At 38.0% G+C, this 25,204-nt stretch overlaps 1 protein-coding gene across 2 annotated transcripts in view; it reads left to right on the top strand.

Annotated features, from left to right (window-relative positions):
* fzd3b (frizzled class receptor 3b) overlaps nt 1–25,204 on the top strand; it is a 28,936-nt gene that overhangs the window by 1,067 nt on the left and 2,665 nt on the right. Inside the window, exons 2-5 of one of the 2 annotated variants that reach the window (XM_084394102.1) lie at nt 771–1,323; nt 18,126–18,322; nt 19,520–20,537; nt 24,343–24,491. In XM_084394102.1, the coding sequence (XP_084250228.1) occupies nt 1,021–1,323; nt 18,126–18,322; nt 19,520–20,537; nt 24,343–24,491 (1,667 nt within the window). In that variant the 5' untranslated portion in view covers nt 771–1,020. The other variant, XM_084394103.1, reaches the window with a different exon arrangement.

Here is a 25,204-nt window from a genome sequence, read left to right as displayed (position 1 = left end):
ACGACAATTAAGCACATTTCTCCCCAAAATACACAATACTGTACGTCTTCTCAATAAAGTAATACAGTAATGAATGTCTGGACACAGTGATTTTTAAATTATAATAAGAAATAATGGTCATGCAAAATAAGTCATTAATATGTACTAATAAACAGCCAGAATCAGTAATATGCATGCTAATCAGCAACTAGTTAATAGAGAGAATTGGACCCTTAACTAAAGTGTTACCGAAATAATTAAATTCACCACAGCAAATACTACCGTAATGTATGAGTAATTCTTTTAAACAATTTTTTTTTAAATAATACTTCAACACAATTTAAAAAAATTATTTTGGATGCACTATGCATTTTTATTTTATTTGTTTTGTAAAAGAAATGTGCTTAATTATCATGAAAATAATGTAGAAATGCTTAGAGGTCCTAAAATAGGCTTGATATTCTTAATGCAAAATATAATTGTATACATTTTCTCCATTTTGGAGCTGAAATATGACCCATGCATGTTCTTGAACGGTTTTGTGAGGTTCACCTAGTAAATGGGTTGTTGGTTTTGGTTTAGGGCTGTTACAACAGCTGTTTAACTGGTCTTGCCTAGTATAGTAACTGTTTACAAGCTGGGGTTTACATAAGCTTGCTTTGCCAGACACAAAACTAATGAAGTTAACCAGTTAAAATGGATCATTTGCTTATTTACACACACTGGCTTCAAATGAGTCTGGTAGCATTTTAAATTCGTCTTTATATGTATTTTTTTCAATGTTGTTTCAGGTATCCAGTATCAGTTGTCGTAGCCGCATCCTAGAGCCCCGTTTGAAGGATCCATTGAAGACCACCCTGACCAAAGACAGTTTCTCATTCATTCTGTAGTCTTGTATGCATGTGAGAGGATGCATAAGACTGCGGATCAAAGCGTGCACTGACCCGAGACGCCGGTCAACAGACAGGTATCCATGAGGACCATCTGACAGAACAGGAAGGGCATGGAAGCAGTCGATCGTAGCGGTATGCCTTACACACTATGGGTGTGGCGGATCTCTGCGTAGAGAAGAAACCCTTGTGCTCGCGTTCCTGCCAGTCTCAGTTCTGCCATTCAAACATGGATTTACCTTCCCGAGGGATGTGGCTCTTCGGGGCTCTGCTGCTCTTGTCCCTGTTCACGAGCAGCCTGGGCATCCACATGGACTCGGTGGTGGGCAGTCACAGCATGTTCACCTGCGAGTCGATCGGTCTGCGTATGTGCCAGGATCTACCCTACAACAGCACCTTCATGCCCAACCTCCTGAACCACTACGACCAGCAGACGGCCGCACTGGCCATGGAGGTACGAGCCGCTCCTTCTGTCTCTTGTTCTGCTGGGATTTAGAGAAGGTGCCACAGAAACCGGGTTGCCATGGAGCTTGTTGTAGTGGAAGCTTGTGGTTGGTGCTTTGATGAACTTGAATAATTTAGACTGTTGCAAGTGAAGTAATCTTAATGTCATATTTAAACCTGAGTGTGAGAGCTGCAGGATTATAGGTGCTATTTTGGGGGGGGGTTTGTTCTTGTTTTGATCTTAAGGGTTGTACGGTACTGTAATTGTGACTACGGCTTGATCTGAACATGTCGTCTAATTTTCGTCTGTGACATCCAGATTTTGATTTTGAGATACATTTTGCCCTTTTTCCGAACTCTTCACTGGGTGATTTTGCTCTCTTCTGGACATTGTATATGAGAACCCTTTAAGTTGATTACTTCATGATTTCTGAATACTAATCCATTTGGATAGGAATCTATTTTTGTATTTATTGAATATATTGAAAACATATTGTCATTACAACCAGTGTTGGGTTAGTTACTCTAAAAAAGTAATTAATTACTAGCTACTAATTACATCAACAATGTAATTAGATTACTATACTGTGTTAATTAGATTACTTTAGTGTAATTAGATTTCTCCCTAAAAACTATTGCATTACTAATTACTTTCTAAATCCCATATCAACCTCGACCAGTTGAACAGCGCACGGATAGTCATGAAACTGCTCTTTTAATTCTTCCACATAAATAATATAAAATCGCATAAATTATTCTTGAACTGACCAAAGTATTTAAAGAGAGGTTACATTAAAAACAGACATTTTAAAATGTTACGCAAAATGTTGATGTTTTAATCCACTATTGTTTAGAATTCTTCTATTGTTTATACAGTATTTAATACAATTATATCAGAAGTAACAGTTATTAAATTACAGAAATATTAAGAGTAATCCTTTACTTCACCTTTTCAAGGGAAAAGTAATTAGATTACAGAAAAAATAAGAGTAATCCCTTACTTTACTGTTTAAGGGAACATTTTATTATAGAAAAAATAGGAGTAATCCCTTACTTTACTGTTTAAGGGAAGATTTTATTATAGAAAAAATAGGAGTAATCCCTTACTTTACTTTTTAGGGGAAAAGTAATTAAATTACAGACAAATAAGAGTAATCCCTTACTTTACCTTTTTAGGGGAAAAGTTACTAAATTGCAGTAATTAATTACGAAAAGTAATTAGATTACAGAAAAAATATGAGTAATCCCTTACTTTACTTTTTTAATTGAAAAAAGTAATTAGATTACAGAAAAAATAAGAGTAATCCCTTACTTTACAGTTTAAGGGAAGACTAAATTAGAAAAAATTAAGAGTAATCTCTTACTTTACTGTTTAAGGGAACATTTTATTATCGAAAAAATAGGAGTAATCCCTTACTTTACTTTTTAGGGGAAAAGTAATTAAATCACAGACAAATGAGAGTAATCCCTTACTTTACCTTTTTAAAGGAAAAGTAACTAAATTACAGTAATTTAATGCATACACCAAAATTTGTTAATGAAAAACAATTAGGCCTAGATTGTTTTGAACAGTTTATAGTGACATTTCATTCTACAAACATTCTCGTTTCCTCATTTGTGTGATGCAGATTGTGCTTGCTCAGGATTTTTTTTTTTAAATGCCTGCCACGGCCATTTTGATGAATCATATCCATATGAAATGCAATCAGATCATTTTTGCCCAGAGGTGTTTTTGCGTAATGGATCTGTTATTCATCATAAAAGTAATCTTAAGTGCTGTAATGTCATTCATCAAAGATAGCAGATTTAATCTCGTTTTAATAAAAAGGCTAGAATAATTAAAAGTAAAAAAATATATATATTTATCACTATTGATATAATCACATTATAGGTTAAACATTCACCGCATTTGAGAGACGTTGGATATTGTTTCTTTTGACTCAAGCATTTCTTCCTGCTAAATAATTAGACTTTTAGAAATTGATTATATAGATATAAGTACAAATTATTAACCGTTAACTCTAAATGATTTGTTTCTAAAATAGCTCATCTGTTACAGAAATATCTAGGGAATGTCAGACAGCCAGGAATGGAATGCTTGTTGAATGCTGCTTTATTCCATGGAGCCATCTTACATTATTCCCAGTTCTAACGGCCTCATAATCTCTGCTGAGACCCATAAAGGCTGGATTGATTTGAAGCGTGGAATAATGCTCTTTCTCCCATTGTTTCAGTCAATTAAACACGATGAAGAGCATAAGCGTCCATCTGTGTTCTGAGATCACAACAGGGCAGCCAGTGTCAGTTGTCTGCTGTAGGTCTGGGGGGGGGTCACGTGACCCGGGCGGCACTGAGGTGTCAGGGGTGTACAGTATCCCCTGTGGATATGTATTACATCACCCCGAGATGCCCTGCTGGTGAACCAGAGCCAAAGTCCTTAAAAACAAGCCTTTACCCCCCTCCCTATTTGCCCCAGTGTCGCGATGATGTAGGCAGGGTGGACGAGTTGATGAATCAATGGGATATGGAATTGTGATTTGTTCCAACATCACTGAAAGTATTTTAACTTTAACAAACGTCAGTATCGTTTCCTTTTTTTTTTTTTTTATATTATTTTTACCCAAATTGTTTACTTCTTTACAGATTCATCCCTTACAGTACAATTTTACAAATGTAATGTGATTTGGAATTTATTAAAACAAAATCGGTTCAAAGGAATTTGTTCTCTGATCGGACATGGCTGGCGTGTGACTGTTGCACAAGGGCTTTATGTTTCTTTTCTGTTAGAGATCGGATGGGATTATGTGGAAATCTGGTGTGTATGTTAACTGAAGTTTTCTCTGTTGTGAATGAGGCCAGGCGATTAGCGCTGACCCTGATAAAAAAACCATAAATAGAGGTTATCCGTGTATTAGGCTATGTGTTTATGTTGAGCTGGATTCTGTGCTCGTGAATCAAATCCAAGCAGAAGGATATTGTGCTTTTTTACAGTTAAAGCTAAATGTTAAGTTTGAACCTACAGAATGTCACAAAATTCTTTTAAAATGTCAAATAAAAATAGCCTATATATTTCTTTTTGAAAATATGCAGTATGAAATATGAAAATATTAGTTTTTTTTTTGTGCATAGTGACATTATTATCTTTATTAAAGCACAGATATTTTCCTCCCAAATTACTGTAAAATAAAATGTTATTTTAAATGTTTATACAGAAATGAAAAATCACCCTGTTTCACTGATTTAATTTTTTTAATTCAGTATAAAAACACTACCATTAGGCATGTGTATACATACTTTACAGTTAAAATAATATGTCATTATTTTTTCACTTTACATTACTTTTGGGAGTAAATGTGCTTCATTGCCATGGAAATAACTTTACAATGCAAAAATATTAGTATTTTTAGTTAGTATTTAAACAGGTTCAATTTATTTTTATTTTATTTCAAAATCATACTTTTAATTTTAGGGTGAAATTTGACCCACTCATGTTCTAGACAGGTTTCATGAGATTAACCCGGTTTTCAACAGCGGTAACCAGTGGGTAATTACAAATTAACCCGAATAAGATGTGACTGTGGGTTTCCCTGACGTTTCACCAAAACCACTCACCCTTCTCGCCCTGTGCTGATTAAAGATCTCCAGAGGAATGGTTGGTTTTGGGGTCTAGACGCCCTCATTGTGATGCGAGCGGTGATGCTGTAAGTGGGCGGAGTCTGGGCGATAATGACAGACCTGTGTGTGAGATCATCAGTAACTGGCTAAAATCAGAGACTGATGCTGCATCCCAGTTCGTCTGTTTCTACTATGCCCTAAAAGTATAAACTGTTTTTGTGAAGAAAAACACACTTTTGAGTGTGTAGCAGAAGAGCTTTGGGACATCTTCATCACAACTGCCTGTAACGGACAGCTCTGTCGCTTAGTTACATGCATACTGTCAGCGTTTAAACTGCCCTGTCAATCATCTCGTCACAGTTCAAATCCTCCACATTCAATTTAACATTTAATTTCCTACCGTTTCGGAAAGAAATGTATTCGCACGTTGATCTGCCAGTCGTGGGTCACACATTGCCATGTTTGTAGTTTTTCTAATTTCGAATGCTATTCAGGACGGATAGTATGTGAATTGGGACGCAGCATGAGACTGTTCAAAATGTACTGTAAACTACTACTGTATTACTGCCTAAAAACACAGTTTTGCATGCAGGAAATTTGCATAGTTTGTGATGCTACATTGTTGTCACATGACCTAGTGAGTATATTGCATGTGTCATTCAGCAAGGGACGTCCAAGCATGTATAAAAAAACTTTTCACATTTTGATCAAATAATGATGTTAAATTGTTATTTCCGGTTTCATTTGTTACTGTGGAAATGCAAGTCAAGTCGACACTAAATCACGCATTCTGTTTAATATGTCACGTTTTGGCAAATGTAAAAGGTCATCTGTGTAATCCAGGCCTGCAGAACATTTGCATACTAAGCCACACAACCTTTATATGCAGCAATAGCACAAGTAGTATGTTAATGTGCTATTCTGCACATCGCCTGGAACATTTTCCACAGCAGAGCTGAAAAACGTGGATCTGGGATAATAGAAATGCTATTTTGATAAGCTTTGTTTTTTCATTGCTGGATGAAAGATAAGGCATAGAAAATACAAAGAACTCGCTGGCTGGTAAGTTTTTAGCATCTCTAGTGTTTTGTTTTTCAGAGGGAGCATCAAATTAAAAGTAGCTAGGTTGGAAAAAACACGTTTTGAGTCCTTCAGACCTCTTGCTGTTTTTTCAAGAATGCATCTTGTTGTGAACGGCCCCTAATTCTGCAAATTTTTGTGTGCATTCAGATTGAAATAATTGTAATGGCGGTGTGGTGTTTTTCTGTAAGACCCCCTGTAGTTTCTACAGAACTGCTCTTTTTGAGTTGGTCTCAAATCTCTCTTTCACCCTCTCCGATTCTCTCCGTCCTCCTTAACAGGGTAGAGGCGTCACCATGGCCACAGACCGTAATTGTACGGCCTCAAAAGGACAAGCTTTAGTGTTCCCAGGAGGCGGTCTCTCGCACTGACCTTTGACCCCTGAGGATGAAGAGTTGTCAGAAGCCCTCCACTTAAGATGGGCCTGTTCCTTCTTCAGGGTTACCATGGTATGGCTATTAAATATGTAGGGAAAGAACGCTTGGATGAGTGAAACCTAGGAAAGACGCTGCCAGGGCGAGAAGTGATATTGATTCAGGGCTGGTTGAATGACAGGACAGAAGGAGTGTGGGAGCGAGCTGTCCTTTCTTTCTTCTGTTTTTCTTCCAGAGCTCAGATGAAGGAAATAACTCCGCGTTTGGCCAATTTTCCCATTCAAGGCCCTTGAGTCTTTCACGTCTGTGTGAAAGTGGAGGGCCGCCCAGAGCCAATTGGTGACTGCAGAAGGAGTTTATCTTTGTTGTTGTTCTAGGAGAGACAGGATGTGTTTTATTCTCCGTGTGCCCCTGAACACCACAATTTATTCACCCCGTTCAGAGCGGCCAGCGTGTTGCCGTGTCAGTCACATGGACGATTCACTTCTTGTTTTGTGTCCTCATTTATAAGCACTCAATCAGCGTCTCTTTATATCCGTGAGCTCAAAATTCAGAGTGTGGCCTGGAATATTTTACAGGTCTACTTTTCATAAATATATGTTTTCCTGCAAGGCTGTATTACATTGATCAAAAGTAAAGACTTTTACGTTGTGACAAAAAGATTTCTATGTTAAATAAATGCTGTTCTTTCCATTTATCAAAGAATCCTGAAAAAACGTATCTCGGTTTTCACAGATATTTTAAGCAGCACAATTGTTTTCAACATTGATAATGCAGCAAATCATCATATTAGAATGATTTTTGAAGGATCATGTGACACTGGAGTAATGATGCTGAAAATTCAGCTTTGCATCACAGGAATAAATTACATTTTAAAATATAAAATGTTTTTCTGTATTTTTGATAAAACAATTGCAGCTTTGTTTGATTTAATAGTGTATATGAATAGCATGAATGTTTCGCCAATCATTATTACATATTTGGGTCTTTAGCGACCCGTATCTATATCTAACATGAATGGATCTCTCTCTGCTGCCATACTATAAAACCTACCAGATATTTTAGTAACAATTACACAAGAATATATGAAGCATATTTCGTTACCTTTTGGAACTTAGTTAAATTTGAGTAGATCCTTATTACCATCATCACCATCATCATCAGAGCTAATTTCCCCAGTACATTCAGCATCTGGCTCTTATTCACAATCTCATATTCTCAAAACTATCATAGTCTTCAAAATCAATATTATGATCGCTGACAGCTTCTTCACCAGATCCACCATCAAGTGACAGTGTGACACCAGTATTTCATTGCATACAGTACTTGCACTGCAGTAAATCACTGAACCAAGTTTTGCTGATGACGTATTCTTTTGTTTTATGTGAAACATCATGTCATTGTCTCAGACATTGCCACCTTGAGGAGTAAGCACTTATTGAGTCAGAGATTCAAGTGTTGTGCAGAAAAAATATGCACTATTACATACCTGGGGTCGCTAGCGACCCTATACTGTTTTACAACAATTAATTTTAAAACAGATAGGCTATTATTTTTCTTTTCTTGTTATATTGTTTATAATGAATAGATTGAGGAATACTAAGAAGTTTATCTGTGATATTTTGGTCTAGATGTGTTGAAGGAGGGAACTTATTCATAAGTCTGAGAGATTTAAAATGAACTTTAATTTCCTTAGCTGACAGTGATGATGTAGTGTAGTGTCACTCATCATCAGGCAGATTTGATTAATACAGCACATCTTTTCTGTGTTCAAACCATAAGTTTGCTATTTACTGCCAAAAACACTTGATCTTTAGCAGGAATGGTGGAGCTGATGTGAGCTGCAGACAGACTGATGGTAGGTCACTGTTGATGGGAAACGTCCTGATAGTATCTGACAGTATCCTGGGCTGGAGGGAAGAGTCTGTTACGTAAAGACTCTACAACTCTTCAGTTCAGAATATCTAGTGCACAGCAGTTAGTCAGAGCTTGTTAACTTGAGATTTGAGCTGCCAAGAGCGTATAGCAAGAGATGGATATTTGTGTTTGAATGGGTTCTGTGTCCTCCAAGACTTCAGAGTTGACTGGCTTTTATTAGTAAGGTTTGATAAGACAAGGATCACTTATTGTTGCTTATACCTGGGGTTTGTGATTGGACAACAGTGTTGCACAATAATGTTCTGCATGATAAAATAATAGGCAAACAATTTCCACCGATTTACATGGGACCAGAATTTCACAGAGGCTTGGGGATTTCAGTCAAATGTAGGATTAAATGAATGTAAGATGATGATCTGTCATTTGACCTGTCATTTGCAGTAATTAAATGACTAATGACAGCTTAAGGAAGTGTTTTGAGCAGAAACGCAGTCATTCAGAACTCGGCATGGCACACACAACGACCCAGTAGGGAAAAGGTGACCGTTTCTCGCATTAGACTCAAATCCTTTGACTTTCTAATCCTGAGAGAATGCAACTCTCCGTTTTCTCCTCAAACACACTCTCTGGAAAGCTGGCAAACTGGATTTTCCACTCGCACAAGGCATGTTTGCTCGGCCGATTTCACCTGCTCCGTGAGCGAAGGGGGGGAGTGAGGGGGTTTTCCTGTTCGGATCTGATTTCACTCTTCATCCGTGTTCAAATGTGCCAGAAAACACCGTCAGTCAGGATCCCAGTCTAGACACCTGCATTACCCTGCAGTCATCCATTATTATACCTCTATCACTGTTTTATGACAACTACTTGGTAAAAAAAAGTATATAACTTACACTGCACACTCGCTTATACGTTTATTTCTACAAATAATTTGGCAATGTTACATTGATAAAGGCTTGTTGCCGAAACATTGGTAGAAATAAACTTATAAGTGAGAGTGCAGTTATATTATTATTTACAAATTTCTTTTCCTAACTTGCACCTCCATAAGGTGTGTGTCTCCTTTAATGCTTTGCTAAATGTACTATGGTACTAACATGTTTTTTTTTTTTTTTTCTGTATCATGGAAATACCAAGTTATTTTTTTAAAGTACCTTGTAAATAATGTATTATGTAAAAATGAATATGGTAATCATTCAGTAGTACTCTATACCATTGCACCCTGGCAATTCATGTTTTTGTTTTTGTTTTTTTGGACATGTATCATTAGCCTGACTACATCAGACTTCGTACTTCCGCTCAATTTCAGTTCGCTTCTGTACTCAGTCTGAGATATCGACCTGTCTTTCAGTTTTCCTCCGGCCTCAAAACAGCCGGCCAATCAACGAACAGAGGGCGGGCTGAGAGCCGTGACGTAGACGCTGATTGTACCGTGGATGCGTAGTTTTACTTCACATAATCTGCAAAAGTCGTTCACAGCCATGTTCAGTCCGGTATTTCGCTCGATGGTTTTGTTTTCGCATCATACATGTGTTTACAGTTGAAGTTCAATGCGGCTGAGTCGGCGCATAACACACTTCTTAACCAAACGTTATGTGATTGGCTTACGGGTAACCAATGATTTTAAACTTCAGACATTTATCTTGAACTCTGTCATGGAAACTAGCATGCATAAACCTTAATTAAACAATTTAATAACAGTTAAAAAGGAATGTATACCTGTATGATATTACGCTGTAGCCACATTGGACCAGCGTTTTGGAAAATGGATGGATGGATGATTCAGCACGGGAATTCATTCGGCACGACCCTAACAGTGCATTATGGGTATTCTCTACACTCGTTATTGTGGTGCATTGTAGGATTGAATGAATGCACTCGATATTGTCCACTATGGTTTCGAACACCACTACAAATGACTGTCCTCTTAAATAGTGCCCAATTTAAGGGTATAGAGCGAGCTGGGTAAGTCCCGCCCCTTCCGCTAACCCCACTGGACCTCTAGGTTGAAAAATCGTCAATGCAAGTGAATGTGAGAAAATAATTATTTTCTGGCCCTGTTTGAATTTTGCCATGAATGTGAACATATGTTGTCTGTGAATTTTTTATATAATTTTTCGTGTGAAGAATGCTACAATTTAGCGGGTAGAAGTTTGATACGGTTAGACTTTGTGTGAGAGCACTTTGTGGACTACAACTCTTCGCTGCTTTCGATTACATCAGACGGGAATCTGAAGAAAGAACAGCCCATTTTGTTTGAATGGTGACATTTGGGTACAAAACACACAGGCATCTCGATCTGTCTCCATAGATTATTCGCAGCATTAGCACCGTGATTTGACAAGTGGAGGGAAAATGTGTTATGGGGTGACGTCACATAGGCGACATGTAGTCTTTCTCGTTATGTCTTTTCCACAACTGCTAGCCAAAGAATCATACAATATATGGTCAAACTCGTAACATGAAAAATTATACAAAAAATTCACAGACAACATATGTTCACATTCATGGCACAATTCAAACGGGACCAGAAAATAATTATTTTCTCACATTCACTTGCATTGACGATTTTTCAACATAGAGGTCCACTCTTTTTTTTACGGATGGGCGGGACTTAACAGCTCTATAGAAGGCAATTTCGGACACAGCCCATGTTTTGGGGTCGGTATCACGGTAATGGCGTGATATTCTTTAAAAAAGTTACCAAGCAAACCATGGTATTTCCTCAGGACTTTTTTGTAAAGGAAATTCTTTCTGTTTGTCTCTTTCTGCAAAACTCAAAATGGTGCCAACCCTTGTCCAGATATACCTCCTTTTCAACCAAATCCACACTGAAATACAGTAGGCTAGATAGACATCTTTATGTGTTATTTTTCTCACCAAAGTTCTCAAGTAGCCCAGGAAGCCGTAAAAGCATGCAGTCGTACTCTGAAAGCTCAAGGCTTTCAAAGGTAACCTCTATTCATCGATTCTTTAAATGAATCATGAGCCTGACAAAAGAAAAACAGGAAGAAACTTAATCCATCCATTGAAGTGTTAGAGGAGTGGCGGTTGGCGACTGTGAGAGACAAATGTGCTGTTTTGCACCGCTGCCAGAAACCCCTCTGGTTCCTCGGGCTGCTCCTCCTACACAGTCTGGGCTCGCTGGCACGACGGCGCGGCATTCACATCAACCCCGCAATGTTTTAATTACCATTACCGTCTTAGACATGGAGATTAGGCTAAATAATATGTATGAATCTCTCTTTCGGGAATGCGTGAGTGGTCTTGATTAATTACACCTTCACGTCTCAATGACAGACGAACAAAAAGATCTTTTCGCAGAAAATTAAACTCTTGCGTGCATTAGTCTCGCTTTATTTTTTGCTGGTCACGGTGTGAAAGGTGTAAAGTGAAATCTGTAGAAAAGTAACGTTATACTGAAGTATATACTATATATTTTTTAATTGTCCAGTAGCCCAGGAATATAAATTAATTGGCCTGGCCAAAAAAAGTCGCTGTTTAGATTTGAATAGGCAAATGCTTAAGAGTCTATTATTGGATCATTGTTGCAGTGATTATTATGTTTCTAGCATGTTATATGTTTGGCAACAGTTATTCTAACCCTTATTGATGGAGTTTGTAGCTTTTCATTTCTTGAACAGCCATGTTGGAAGACACATCATGGCCATATTCCAGGAGGACAATGTCAAGATTCATCAGGCTCAAACTGTGAAAGAATGGTTTCTAGAAAGCATGAAGAATCATTTTCACACATGAATCCAGACCTTAAATTCAATAAAGTCTTTGTGATGTGCTGGAGGAGACTTTACAGAGTGCTGGACTCTTGCATTTTCAATATGATTGGAAATAACATCACAGCATTTCCATTAAGAGGTGCATACATTTTTGGTCAAGATCTTGTCTTGACAATGCAAGAGTCCAGCACTCTGTAAAGTCTCCTCCAGCACATCCCAAAGACTATAAACATATACAAACAAATAACATGCTAGAAACATAATAACCACTGCAAAAATGATCCAATCATTGACTCTTGAGCATTTGCCTATTTAAATCCAAGCAGCGACTTTTTTTTTTTTTCTTGTTTTTTTTTTTTGGCTGGGCAGTGTGTGTGTGTGTGTGTGTGTGTGTATTTATATTTATATTATTGGGACTCCAAACCTTCAAATTTTTTCATTTTCTTAAAACATTATAATAACTTTGATACCGCAGATTACACATTGTAATGTATTTTATCTGTTTAGAAATAATTTTTATAGCTAAATAATTATAAATATGAAATAAAATGAGTAATTTTTGTTACACCTTCAAGGGGTATTACATTCTTCATAATATGTTATAATGAATAATATTACACTTGATATCTACAGTCAATGCTTAATGAATTATATGCCCTTTAAAGGTGCAACCATGAATACGTAAGCCTTATAATTAAATTAATCAAATATACAGGCTTCAAATAAAGTGCTAGTCCTCAGCCAGTAGTGTGTCACCAGCTCTGTATACAGTCAAGTAGAGAGAGATATATGAGTTAATGTAAGTATGCAGCATGAGTTACATATTTCAAAACACTGTCACATAGGATCAGGCATATACTCTGATGAGCTGAATTTTTAGGCCGTTCGTGCAGAATGAGATATATGCTTTTAAGTCAGCGATGTGAAATGGGTGGTGATTTGTCCAGCAGAACTTGTAAGGTGATGGAGACCGACGAGAGGCTGTTAGAGGAGGAATCGTCTCTGAGAGTGGGGTCAGTGGGGGCGAAACCCTCGGGGAGAGATGGATAGATGGAGAGAGAGCTATCCGAATGCTCTTCCCGCTGGGAAGTTTGTGCCGAACATCTAAGTGCACACGCTTGAAGACGCACGCTATGCGAGTGTTTACAACACACGCGTGTTACCATACATACAGTATGGCTGCGTGATGAAATATTGAGAGCAATTGTGCCTGTTAAAAGCATGTGAGTAATGGAGGGTGAACACGCTTCAGTGGAGTTTCTCCTGGTGGGACGCTTAGATGCTAGCGGTGGGCGGTAGGAACTAAATCTTACAGTTGTTATATTTCATTGTAAATGACTTGATATCACAGAATAGATATTTTTGCTATAAATATAACCCAAAAGCGTTTTTATATGTTAGCCTGTGAATGAATATTCTGTGAATTAATACTTGGACTGTTGGACATGGTTTTTTAAACATGGTACCATGGTAAAACCATATTAAAGTATCTTGATACATATACCATTAGCATGTTTTTGGACATGGTATCATAGTTTTACTATGTTTTTGGACATGTACCATATTAATACCATTCATTTCAGACAGAATATTGCTTGGCAAACCTAAGAAACGTATGGTTACACTGCGTCTGCATTATTATAAATAAAGCTGTCAACGCTGGAACAATCTGTGAGACTTTGAAAAGACGGCTATTGTTTCTACTTTGAGTCTGATTGTTTTGCTGCTGTGGTATGAACAGCATAGCAGAATCTTTTAATGCTTGACACATTTCTGCCGTCACTTAGTATATGGTGTACAGCCCAGCCCTATTAGACAGCAAAAAATTCCCTTTATAGATCCGTGTCATTTTAATCCAGCTTTCTTCATTTTAAAGTAGTTCATCATTTCCCAAATGTCTGTTGCTTGATGGATGTGCGGCGCTCTTTTCCTCTTCAGAAGGCATCAACCCTCAGGACTGTCTGTCTAAATTTGGCAGCGCTCTTTTTTTTCTTTTTTCTTTTCTTTTTTTGTCAGTGTGCGTTCTTTAGGACCTTCTTTCACGCTCACAAAATAAAAGGCTGTGATCTCCATTCTGGATTCAGAGTAAGCCTGCAAACCGGCATTTCACGCTCTGACAGGGAGAAGATTCATGGCGTTCTTGTGGCATCTCTATCTGCTCGACAGATCCAGAGATTGTTCTGTGTTGTGTTCGGAGATGGAGACGGTCTGAGCTGCCGTTTGATGTTACACCCCTGTCATTCGCATGCTTTTAGAGAATTACTTGGGCTTTTGGGGTGATTTATGAAAAACAAGTTTTGACATTTCAAAGCAGGGGTTTTCAAATTTTCTTGTTTTGATAGACGGGAAACGAGATCCATTTCTAGTTTTAACATTTATTTATTTATTCAGACATTCCACTTTAAAATACAATTAGTAGGCTATCAGCTGTTTGAAAAGGTACCCACATTTTTCGAACAATAAAAATGGGTAAAATACTACAATTTGGATATCAAGTAACATTGGGATCCCCATATTTATGGGATTGAACCATATATAGGGTCTTAAAAATGAAGATTTCAAAAGAAAAGTTTATTAGGAATGAGAATCTAATAGGATATTGAGATATCTTTAATACTTTTAGAGTTACAGGCATGTAAACTTTGGAAAAATAATATTTATGACATTTAGACAGGCATTTTTCTAAGCATTGATAGAAAAAATGAGATATATTTCTAGTTTCAGAATTATTTGTTCTTCAGATATTCCTCTTTAAAAGAAAAAGTATCATCAGCTGTATGCAAAGTGACCCACAATTTGTTTTTGACCACTGAAAATGTGTACAATTTACGCACATTGAAATCCCAAAATCTCTGTAAATGCACCATTTTGAGCCTTAAAAATTGAAGATCTGACAGAAAAGTTTTAAGAACCAGAATCTAAAAGGAAATATTGAGATCTTTACTACTTCTTGAGTTACAGGCATGCAAACATGCAAACACAAGTCGTGCTTTTTCCCATTTTTGAACTGTTACCGTTGGATTATAACACAACAAAGGTTGCCAAAGTCTACAGATTTTACTAATAGACTAACTAATCTCTGTGTAAAAAAAAAAAAAATGATGCTGGCATCTTTCTAAAGTCATTTTACCTCCCTGTAATTTGGATCCAAATCTGATGTGAAAATTGTCATTTTCAATTTTGAAATTTTCACAAGTGTGAAACGTTCCTTTACCCGGGGGTTCAAACTAAAGGCAAGGTTTAGAACGACGATAACCCGGGGTTAAACAGTGTGAAAAGCCCTATATTTTTAATATGAGCTTGAGACTATGCTGATAGAGAATATTTTAAGTGTAGAAACACTGTTTTGTGTCCTACTTTGTGGAATATAGAGCAAGTTGTATGGACTACTTCAGTTGAAAGAAAATCATATGGCCTTGCAACAACATTAAAGTTCATAAACACATTGTGTGTATTTGCACTGTTTGTGTATTGAATGCTGTGTGTTTTCTTCAGCTTGTAGTACATGCGCCGCAGTAAGGCGTCCTGTCGCGTACGGCTGCACTATCGTGTCTGATCCACATAAATAATAAAGACCGCTGGTGCAATTCAGTTCCTCTGTTGTACCTGAACCCGACTCCCATAAGACGACTCCATTATCTCCTCCTGCACGTGTCTGTGTGTAACAGTAGAGCAGGGAGTTATGGGGAGGACACTCAAAATCAATAAAATGTCCAGTTCAGCGTCTACAGGGAGGGGAAACATGTCAAGAGCGATGCAAATTCTGTTCGTACAGCTCAATTACTGAAGCGTATGTGGTTTCCATACGGGAGGCCAATAGAAGCTGCTCGTGTTTCTTTTGATGTTGCTTTAATTCACTCGCTCCTGAGGCAGGGTAAATATTTCATAACCTTCTTCAAATATTGATAAAGCTTTTATTCACGGCTCATTTGCTTCATGTGAATTTTGAGAAATTTATTTTGGGACTTTTTTAAGGCACGCTGGAGCCCCTCGCTGATGTTCCCAGTACTAAGCTGGTGTCTTTTTCTTGGTGGGAAACCCGTCATTCATGCAAATTATCTGTAAATATTGTCCTACTTAGGGATTAAGTTCACTCGAGCAATCCATGCAGGAATGAAGCGCAAATGCTGCGGTGTGTCAATCTCCCAGTTCCTTCCAAAAAGCGCGGTGGTCACAAAGGGCCAGTCCCCAGCAGGAAGTGCATATGTATTGGCTAAGCCCAGGTGGAGGCTCATTGTCTATTCCTTCGAAGATTTAAATTTAAATGCCCAGCTCTGCAGCTGCTCTCTCTCCCAGCATGCACTGGGCCCCTTCAGGGCACAAAAGCGTCCTTGGAGCTGCCAAACTGGCATGTAATCCTGCTGAAGGGGCTTTAGGTTACTGTACCCAGACAACTTTCTGCCTGTCTTTTTGCACCTTGATTTTGGGAGGCAGGGGCCGGATTCACGAAAATCTTCTTAAGAAAGATACATTCTAAGAAGTTCGTAAGAATATTCTTGGGTGCAGAACTCTTGAAAAGTTCTCATACTTTCTCTAACAATAAGCTCAAACTCTTATTGTCGCAACTGGCTTGATGGGAGTTTAGCACTCAGAGTCATGTTTTTTAAATGTGTTGAGTGGTTTAAGCTAAGTAGTTCTTTTTAAAGAGCCTGTCTCAAGATGGAGCAGTCTGTTGCATTCACTTGCGATAGTCAAATCGCAGGATGTGCTGTGTCAAGTAAAGGGATCATAGTTGAATCTGTGATCCGTAAGGACCAGGCACCGCGGTTCAAAACGCATGTGATTCTCTGATTAATTGCAAGGTAGTTGTATAGAGTAAAAGTTTATCTTTTTAAGTTTTAGGTCCTGTAATTTTAAACATTCAAGTGATTTAAAAAATGTAAGTGCAAGAAGACAAAAGAAGTTTGAACATGAACATGCCAACATGCACATACACGCAGAATTGAATATCCTCATAAACAGTCTTGTCTTGTGGCTTATGTGAACGTAAACAATTGAGAAAGAAAACGGATGCGCATCATTATATTGGATCTGTGCATTTGCTCTTAAAGTGACAGCAGCCTAAAAAACCAGTTATTAGGCTTAATATTAATCAAACTTAATATTACTCAAACATACACCTGTGACCGCATTACATTCGTATTACTGCGCAACTGCCATTTGTGTTTCTTTGTTGCTACATGCGTTGCTTGGCAACCTCTGTGGAACTACATTGCTTGGCGGAGGAATAAATGTGTTATAACGTTATATATTTTTTTATTGCTGGTGTTTATTTTATGAATCAAATAAATATTAAAATTTATGGAGTACCCGTTTTATAAAAGTTATAGGGGCTTATTGCTTAATTTTATCAGCTGGTTCAGTGGCCAACTTAAAGAGTCTGATTTACGATGATTTTTAAGAAAACTCTTTTCAAGAATCCAAATACTTTGCAAGTTTTGTGTTTAGAATAATCTTAAGAAAAAGGATGAGAACATTCTTCAGAAATGTTTTGGAAATATTGTTAACTTTATATATGTTGGAAAATGAAAAAGATTTTCATTTTTAAGAATGTATAGGCTATTGTGAATACGACCCTGTGTCTTAATGAATCTGAAGTTTAGGCTATTTTTATTTAATGTTTGCAGTGGTCGACTCGGCATGAAATGTTCGCAACCCCTTTTACTTCCATAATGTGACACGTTAATTTATTGGGGAAAATGTGGGCTGGGACTTCACTTTATCCATCGGAAATTGATTGGATGTTGAAAATAAGAGGTCTTGATGACATCATCTAAAATGTCATCAACATTTTGTTTGAAAGTTGGTTTCAAGTTTCAAGAAAGTTGTCTTTTGATTCCACAGACAAACATCTGTGTTCAGTGAATCACTCACATTTTTAAAGTGAATTTTGAAGGTGTCAGTTTGACTTCTGCCCGAGGAGTTTTCTTACACTATTGCACTTCGACTTAAATCCTTATTCGTAAGCATAACACTTGCCAAAGGTCCAGGGGGGGTAATTTTCCTGCCAAACTGCTTCCAGAGCCAAGCTGTGTGTTTTTACGAGATCTGTCCTAAATTCTCAGGGCTCTTGTCCTAAATTCTCAGGGCTCTTGGCATGAACTTAACTCTCTGTTCTCCCTCCCCACCAGCCCTTCCACCCCATGGTGAACCTGCAGTGCTCTCCAGATCTCCGGCCGTTCCTGTGCGCCCTGTATGCACCCGTGTGTATGGAGTACGGACGGGTGTCTTTGCCCTGCCGGAGCCTGTGTGACCATGCCAAGAGAGACTGCCAGAAGCTCATGGATATGTTTGGAGTCACCTGGCCGGAAGAGATGGACTGCAGCAGGTACCGATTCAACAGCTTGAGTTTTTTTAATAGAAATTGTAGATAATTTTTGAGAAAAGGAACGAAGTGTACTTTTCCCTGTTTCAGATATAATTGCCAAATAATTGCTCAGCATGTCTGAGGTAAATTGTGCTGTAATGGTTGAACATGTTTCTTCCAAGACATCTTTTTTTATTTTTATTTTATGGAAAAATGTTTTCTGACTAAAAAGTTGGTTTAACCAAATGCAGATGTTCCAGGGAAACCTTTAATCTCCAATGAAAAATAACTATTCTGATAAGGGAAAATATGCTCACCAGCTTGAAATAAGTCTGCAACATATTTCAATTTAATGTTAGCAGCAGTAAAAAAAAAAAAAACTAAGAGTGGTAATAAGGAAACACTTTGAAAGTTATGGAAGCTTGTTTCCGCCACAGAATAAAAAAAAAAAAAAAGGTAATGCCGACTTTTTATCTCGCAATTGCGAGTTTACATCTCAGAATTGCATATTTATATCTCGCAATTCTGACTTCATAACACGCAATTGGGAGATATAAAGTCAGAATTGCATGATATAAAGTCACAATTGTGTGTGTATATCTCACAATTCTGAGAAAAGATCTCGCCGCCGGCGAGAGCGTCAAAGTGGCCGGAAGTCATTCATTTTCAATGAGAGCCGGTGCTGATCTCCGGCGAGGGCGGCGCGGAGACGGTGAGAGCGGCGAGGAGAGTTGAAGTCAGGTCAACTTTATGGTAATAAGCTATGATGCGGTTCGGCGGCAACCAATCAGAATGTAGAAGTCCTCCGCCTGAGAGGATTCCAGAGAACGCATCCTGTAAACATTGGTTTAAAAAGATCACGCCTTCGATCAACGTCAGAGCATCCCCGAATCTTTCTCCGACGTTGTTGGCAGGGCGGTGTGAACGTACAGTAAGAATGGCAAGATATAAACTCGCAATTGTGTGTTATAAAGTTAGAATTGCGAGAGATAAACTCTCAATTGTGAGAAAAAAAAGTCAGAATTGCGAGTTATCGCAATTGTTAGTTTATATCACGCATTCTGACTTTATATCTCGCAATTCTGACTTTATTTCTCGCAATTGTGAGATAAAAAGTCGGAATTATCTTTTAAAATGTTTGATTCTGTGTCGGAAACAAGCTTCCACAGAAAGCAGTAGTTTTGTGTATATATATATATCTTCGTCTGTTAACTGCAGGTTCCCGGACTGTGACGAGTCTTACCCTCGCGCTGTGGATCTGCTGGTGGACGAGGACCCCACTGACCAGTCGCCCATGTCGGTGCAGCGCGACTATGGTTTCTGGTGCCCCCGCGAGCTCAAAGTGGAACCTGAGCTCGGCTACACGTTTCTAGGTGTGCGCGACTGCTCCCCTCCCTGTCCCAACATGTATTTCCGGCGCGAAGAGCTCACCTTCGCCCGCTACTTCATTGGCGTCGTCTCCATCGTCTGCCTCTCCGCTACGCTCTTCACCTTCCTCACCTTCCTCATCGACGTCACACGCTTCCGCTACCCGGAGCGGCCCATTATCTTCTACGCCGTCTGCTACATGATGGTGTCGTTGGTGTTTTTCATAGGCTTCCTGTTGGAGGACCGCGTGGCGTGTAACACGGCCAATCCTGCCCAGTTTAAAACGTCCACAGTGACTCAAGGCTCGCATAACAAGGCCTGCACACTGCTTTTTATGGTGTTGTACTTCTTTACCATGGCAGGCAGCGTGTGGTGGGTCATTCTTACCATAACCTGGTTCTTGGCCGCTGTGCCCAAATGGGGCAGCGAAGCCATCGAGAAGAAGGCCTTGCTCTTCCACGCCAGCGCGTGGGGAATACCTGGCATGCTAACCATAACCCTGCTGGCTCTGAATAAAATCGAGGGCGACAACATCAGCGGCGTGTGTTTCGTGGGCCTGTACGACGTTCACACTCTCCGCTGGTTTGTGCTGGCGCCGCTGTGTCTGGATGTCCTGGTGGGAGTGTCGCTGCTGCTGGCCGGGATCGTGGCGCTCAACAGAGTCCGGATGGAAATTCCCCTGGAGAAGGAGAATCAGGACAAGCTGGTGAAGTTTATGATCCGGATCGGCGTGTTCTCAGTGCTGTATCTGGTGCCGCTGCTGACTGTGGTGGGGTGTTACCTGTACGAGCAGACGTACCGCTCAGTTTGGGAGATCACATGGGTGCAGGAGCGCTGCAGAGAGTACCACATACCCTGCCCTTTCCAGGTAAATATCTGTCTATTTTAATGTTTTACTTTGACGTTTTGTAAATTACACACACCCATACCAAAAAACATGAATTTTGAAGCGGTTATGTTTACTTTTGAAAACGTATGTTTTTAATAAATAACTAGATTTGGGGTGTGAGAACAAAACGTCAAAATATCGTCAAGTTATGTTTACCATAGGCTTTATTTTACTCATAAATTGAAAAACCCCATAGGAAAATCTTCAGGGAACCAGCAGCGAATTAGTCTCCCGTGTTCTGACGTCATTCCTGCACCAAAATGAATACTTAAAAGTATTAAATTCTAAATAAAATCGTACTCACTCCAGATAAATACATAATGGATATTTAATTGTTCATACTCATTTTCCTTATTTGTCCATTTATATTACCTTTGACATCATCTAATGCTCACTTAAATGAATCCTTAAAAACATTAATCATTTAACACTATTAAATGTAATCTAGTAAATCTCAAAATTAATATCTGTTTTTCATACTGTACATTTTATAATGTCATGATGCCTATATTTGTTTGTTTTTCTATGCATCTTTTGCATAAAAATAAAACCTGTAGCTCTATATAAATACCTTAACCAAGTTTAGCGTTTTGTTCTTCCCTCATATTTAAAATATATATAAAAATCAAATATTTTACTTGTATTTTGATGGTTTAATCAAACTTAAAGGGCCATTAAAACCAAACATCCCCTCCTTACATCACTTTTGCGCACTACTGTATTACTATAAGAGATATTGTCTTTTTATGTTCAGAGTTGTGGCAACAATGCTTTGACTTTATAACAAAATTACTACTGGTTTTTCTGGAAAGTTTAGTCGTTAAGCCCTCAGATGGTGTGTTTTTAGTGTTTCTAGCAACAAGGTATAGCCTATAAAACTGTCCTACTTGTGCAGAGAGGCTAAAGAGATTCAGAATATGTTCCTCCCACCTTCCCCCCTGATCGTAGCTATTATCCTCCTCCAAGTGTTACGCCAGTATTTCTAGTTGCTTTCTTTAAGATAGAGACATCATAAGTGTTTGACTGATTTACTCTACAGCTGGTTTGATTTGACTGACTGAATAAAGATGATTGTAATAATCGCAACCTTCTGCAAGAGCCACATTTGTTGAAAATATCCATCGTAATGGTTCTTTTGTGTTGGGGGTTGAATGGATGGTGAGATACGATCCAGTGCAGTGATGCATGAGGCATTTTTATTACAGTGTAACCGTAGACGCTCGGCCTCTCCCTCCACACAATAATAAACGGATCCGAGCGTCACGTGGTGTAGTAATTCTCTCCCCTCCCCTCCGGCATATATCTCTGTGTTCACCATCACTGGCTCTCTCGCTGTGGCTTGGAAGAAGAATGCCTACATTCATCTCACACATTTAACCGTTGAGTACGTTTAGTTAGAGGCTCAACTAATGGAAGCCAGTTGGCACAGCAACAGTCCAGCATATGATTGGTTAGGACTAGGTGATATACATTAAAAGAAATCTTGATTAGTTGTAAGGTTTTATTGAGATTACATGTATGTTTGTAATTACATATTATTTGTTGTCTTGATTTACTGAAAAATTTATATTTGCAAAATATGTTTTTTAAATAAAATATTATTTAAAAATATATTTAAAAATGTAAAAAGGCTAATATATATGTGTGTGTGTGTATCTATACAATAAATAATATCATTTAAAGGCTAAAAAATAATCAAGGATCAAGGCATGTTTTAAAATGATCGTTTAAAAAATATTTTATTAATTATAAGTAATGAAAATTAATGAATTAAAATAAATATTTCAAAATAAATTTTAAAGTAAATATATTATTTAAATTTGTATTATTTATATTTATCATTTATATATTAAATATATTAAATTAAAGTAAAAATATGTATTTATTGTAAAGTAGTATTTACAAATAAATTAATTTAGTTGTTGTAATTTATTGTTTTATATAAAACATTATTTACAATTAAAGGCTATAATAAATTATTTATTTATATATATATATATATATATATATATATATGTGTGTGTGTGTGTGTGTGTGTGTATCTAAAATAATGTAATGTATAGATATTTTCTCTGTCTATAAAAATCTAAAAGGCTAAAAAATAATCAAGCAAAAAAATGAAGTTCAATTTAGACCCAATATTCAATCATTTTTATTTAAATGCATAATAATAAACTTTTGGACCAAATGCTGTACTTGTATTTGTACTAAATTAATAAAAACATGGACATATAATAATAAAATGCCACATGGTCATATGATAATTTTTTATTAAAACGATTAATAAAATATTTTAATAGACTATATTTGTAATATTTTAATATTCTTAATGTTTTAAAATTAACAGCGTTGTCTCATTTTTACCGGCAGTAAAATAATTTAATTTGTGCACTTGATATATATAGCCTGTTGCCCAGCCCTGTGCAGATATACTTTTGCAGGATTATTTTTCAGATACTATACATCTCTTTCTTTTTTCTTTCTTTCTTGCTTCTCTTGGTGTTTCATCATTGGGCTTGTTCTGCCTGTATTGTGCTCAGCCCCTGTAGCGCTGCGTCCCGTAGTGAAGGACAGACCCCCTCCCCGTCCCGCTGTGTTTAAAGGTGCTCAAGCCTGTCATTACCTCAGCCGCTCTAACAAAGACCACAGATACTGACTCACTAAAGCTCAGGGGCTGAGCAGGGCCGTGATTGGCTCTACATGAGACACGCTCTATCTCTGTATGTGAGGTCTAACGCACCGAATCTGATGACACGTGTGTTATTCGCTCATTAGGGAGGGTTCTCGAAGGATGTGTGTCATTCACCCATTCACCTGTCCATGTGAAGACGTCTTAGTTTATGCCAATTAAGTCTTATACTAACGAATGTTTAGTCATTTTAAAAGTGTGTCACTGAGCAGAATTAAAGGGATAGTTCACCTAAAAATGAAAATTCTGTCATCATTTACTCACCCTCAAGTTGAACACAAAATAAGATATTCTGAAGAATGTCGGTGACCAAACAGTTGATTGGACCCCATATTTATTTCCTACTATGGAAGTCGATGGGGTCCAATCAACTGTCTGGTTATTCATATTCTTCAAAATATATATTTTTTGTGTTCAGCAGAAGAAAGAAATTCATACAGGTTTGGAACAACTTGAGGTTGAGTACATGATGACAGAATTTATCACAAACTATCCCTTTAATAAACTTGACAGACGGTCTTATCCTTCCTTTCTTGTAAATATATCTTGAAGGCAGCGTACATCCGTATTTTTCTATGAATATGTATCCTTGCATGTTAACGTGTGCTTTAAAGACGTAAAATTTCATCCCATGTAATCATCTGAAAACACCCTCCAGAGTTTTTACATATTCACTTCCTTTGCGGTGGCAGTTGGCGCTGTGTGTGTGTTGTGTTGTGATGTGACACATGCGTGAATGCAGCATCCAGGCGCTTTGACAGAGGAAGAGGAGGAGAACAGGCTGTTGTTGTGGCTTGTGCTCGCAGGATAAAGCAGGATTGTCCGTGAGCAGCGAGCTGTGCAGCCTGAAGGAGTGAACGGATACACGTTTAAACACACACTGGTACAGGAAGAAAGTGTGTCCATGCGAAGACACACTGCGAAGCTTTGAGAGCGAAGATGAAGCGGTTAGATGAGATGGCAGATCCGTAAATGACTAAAACTAATAGTGGAATGTTCCTGAAAGTGTTGTGGTAAAGGATGCAGTGAACGTGTGGAGTATCAGAGACGGACTAATGTCTGAACATCTCTCTCTCTCTGTGTGTGTGTGTGTAGGTGGAGGAAACCAGCAGGCCTGACCTCGTCCTGTTCCTGATGAAGTACCTGATGGTGCTGGTGGTGGGCATCCCGTCGGTGTTCTGGGTGGGCAGTAAGAAGACCTGTTTCGAGTGGGCCGGCTTCTTCCACGGGCGTAGGCGTAAAGAGTGAGTTACCTTCCTCGTTCGGCTTTAGTTTACAGGAGAAACGACTCGGGAATTCTTTTAAAACTAGACATGATCTAGTGGTGTATATATGCAAGAGGGTGTTGATGATGGACAGAGAACAATAAACAACTGTAATGCTTTTAATGTCTTCAATAGTTTTATTCAGAAAGCTCTCTAAAGCAGTTGTTTTCATGTCACTGACCCCCCATTTCTAAAATATAAACACAGCTAAATATTTTCATTCTACATTTCTAGATTTAAGAACTTAGAACGCTAATCTAATTATAAAGGTATTTTTGATTTTATATAGGCCTAAAATTAACTCGCCAAACACCGATTGCGAGTAAAAATTGGTGTTGGTGAGTATATGAAACCAGTGCTGCATCCTCACGAAAGTTTAAGCCTTGACAATTGAAATATTCAAGACGCGAAAGGGAACTAAATTCGTTACTCATTAACGAAGCGCGCGCACAGAAATCCACGTCTCAGTCCTGAATCGAGTCCCGTCTTCTTGCTCTTGAATAGACATTGTCAAAATGCCGGTCTTGGCAAGTAACCTCGTAAACACAGTCAGTTGTTGAGTGAATGTAAACAGTTGAGAAAGAAAACACATGTGTATCAGTATATTAGAATCGTGCAGGTCTTAAAGTGACAGCAGGAAACCTGAAAACTATGTTGGATATAGATTTTTATCTTTCTGTATGTAAATAATT

The sequence above is a fragment of the Rutilus rutilus genome (genome assembly GCF_951802725.1).
Source record: "Rutilus rutilus genome assembly, chromosome: 21".
In the NCBI taxonomy this organism is placed as follows: domain Eukaryota; kingdom Metazoa; phylum Chordata; class Actinopteri; order Cypriniformes; family Leuciscidae; genus Rutilus; species Rutilus rutilus.
Note: the sequence above shows the minus strand (reverse complement) of the source record. Positions and strands in the feature narration are given on the sequence as shown.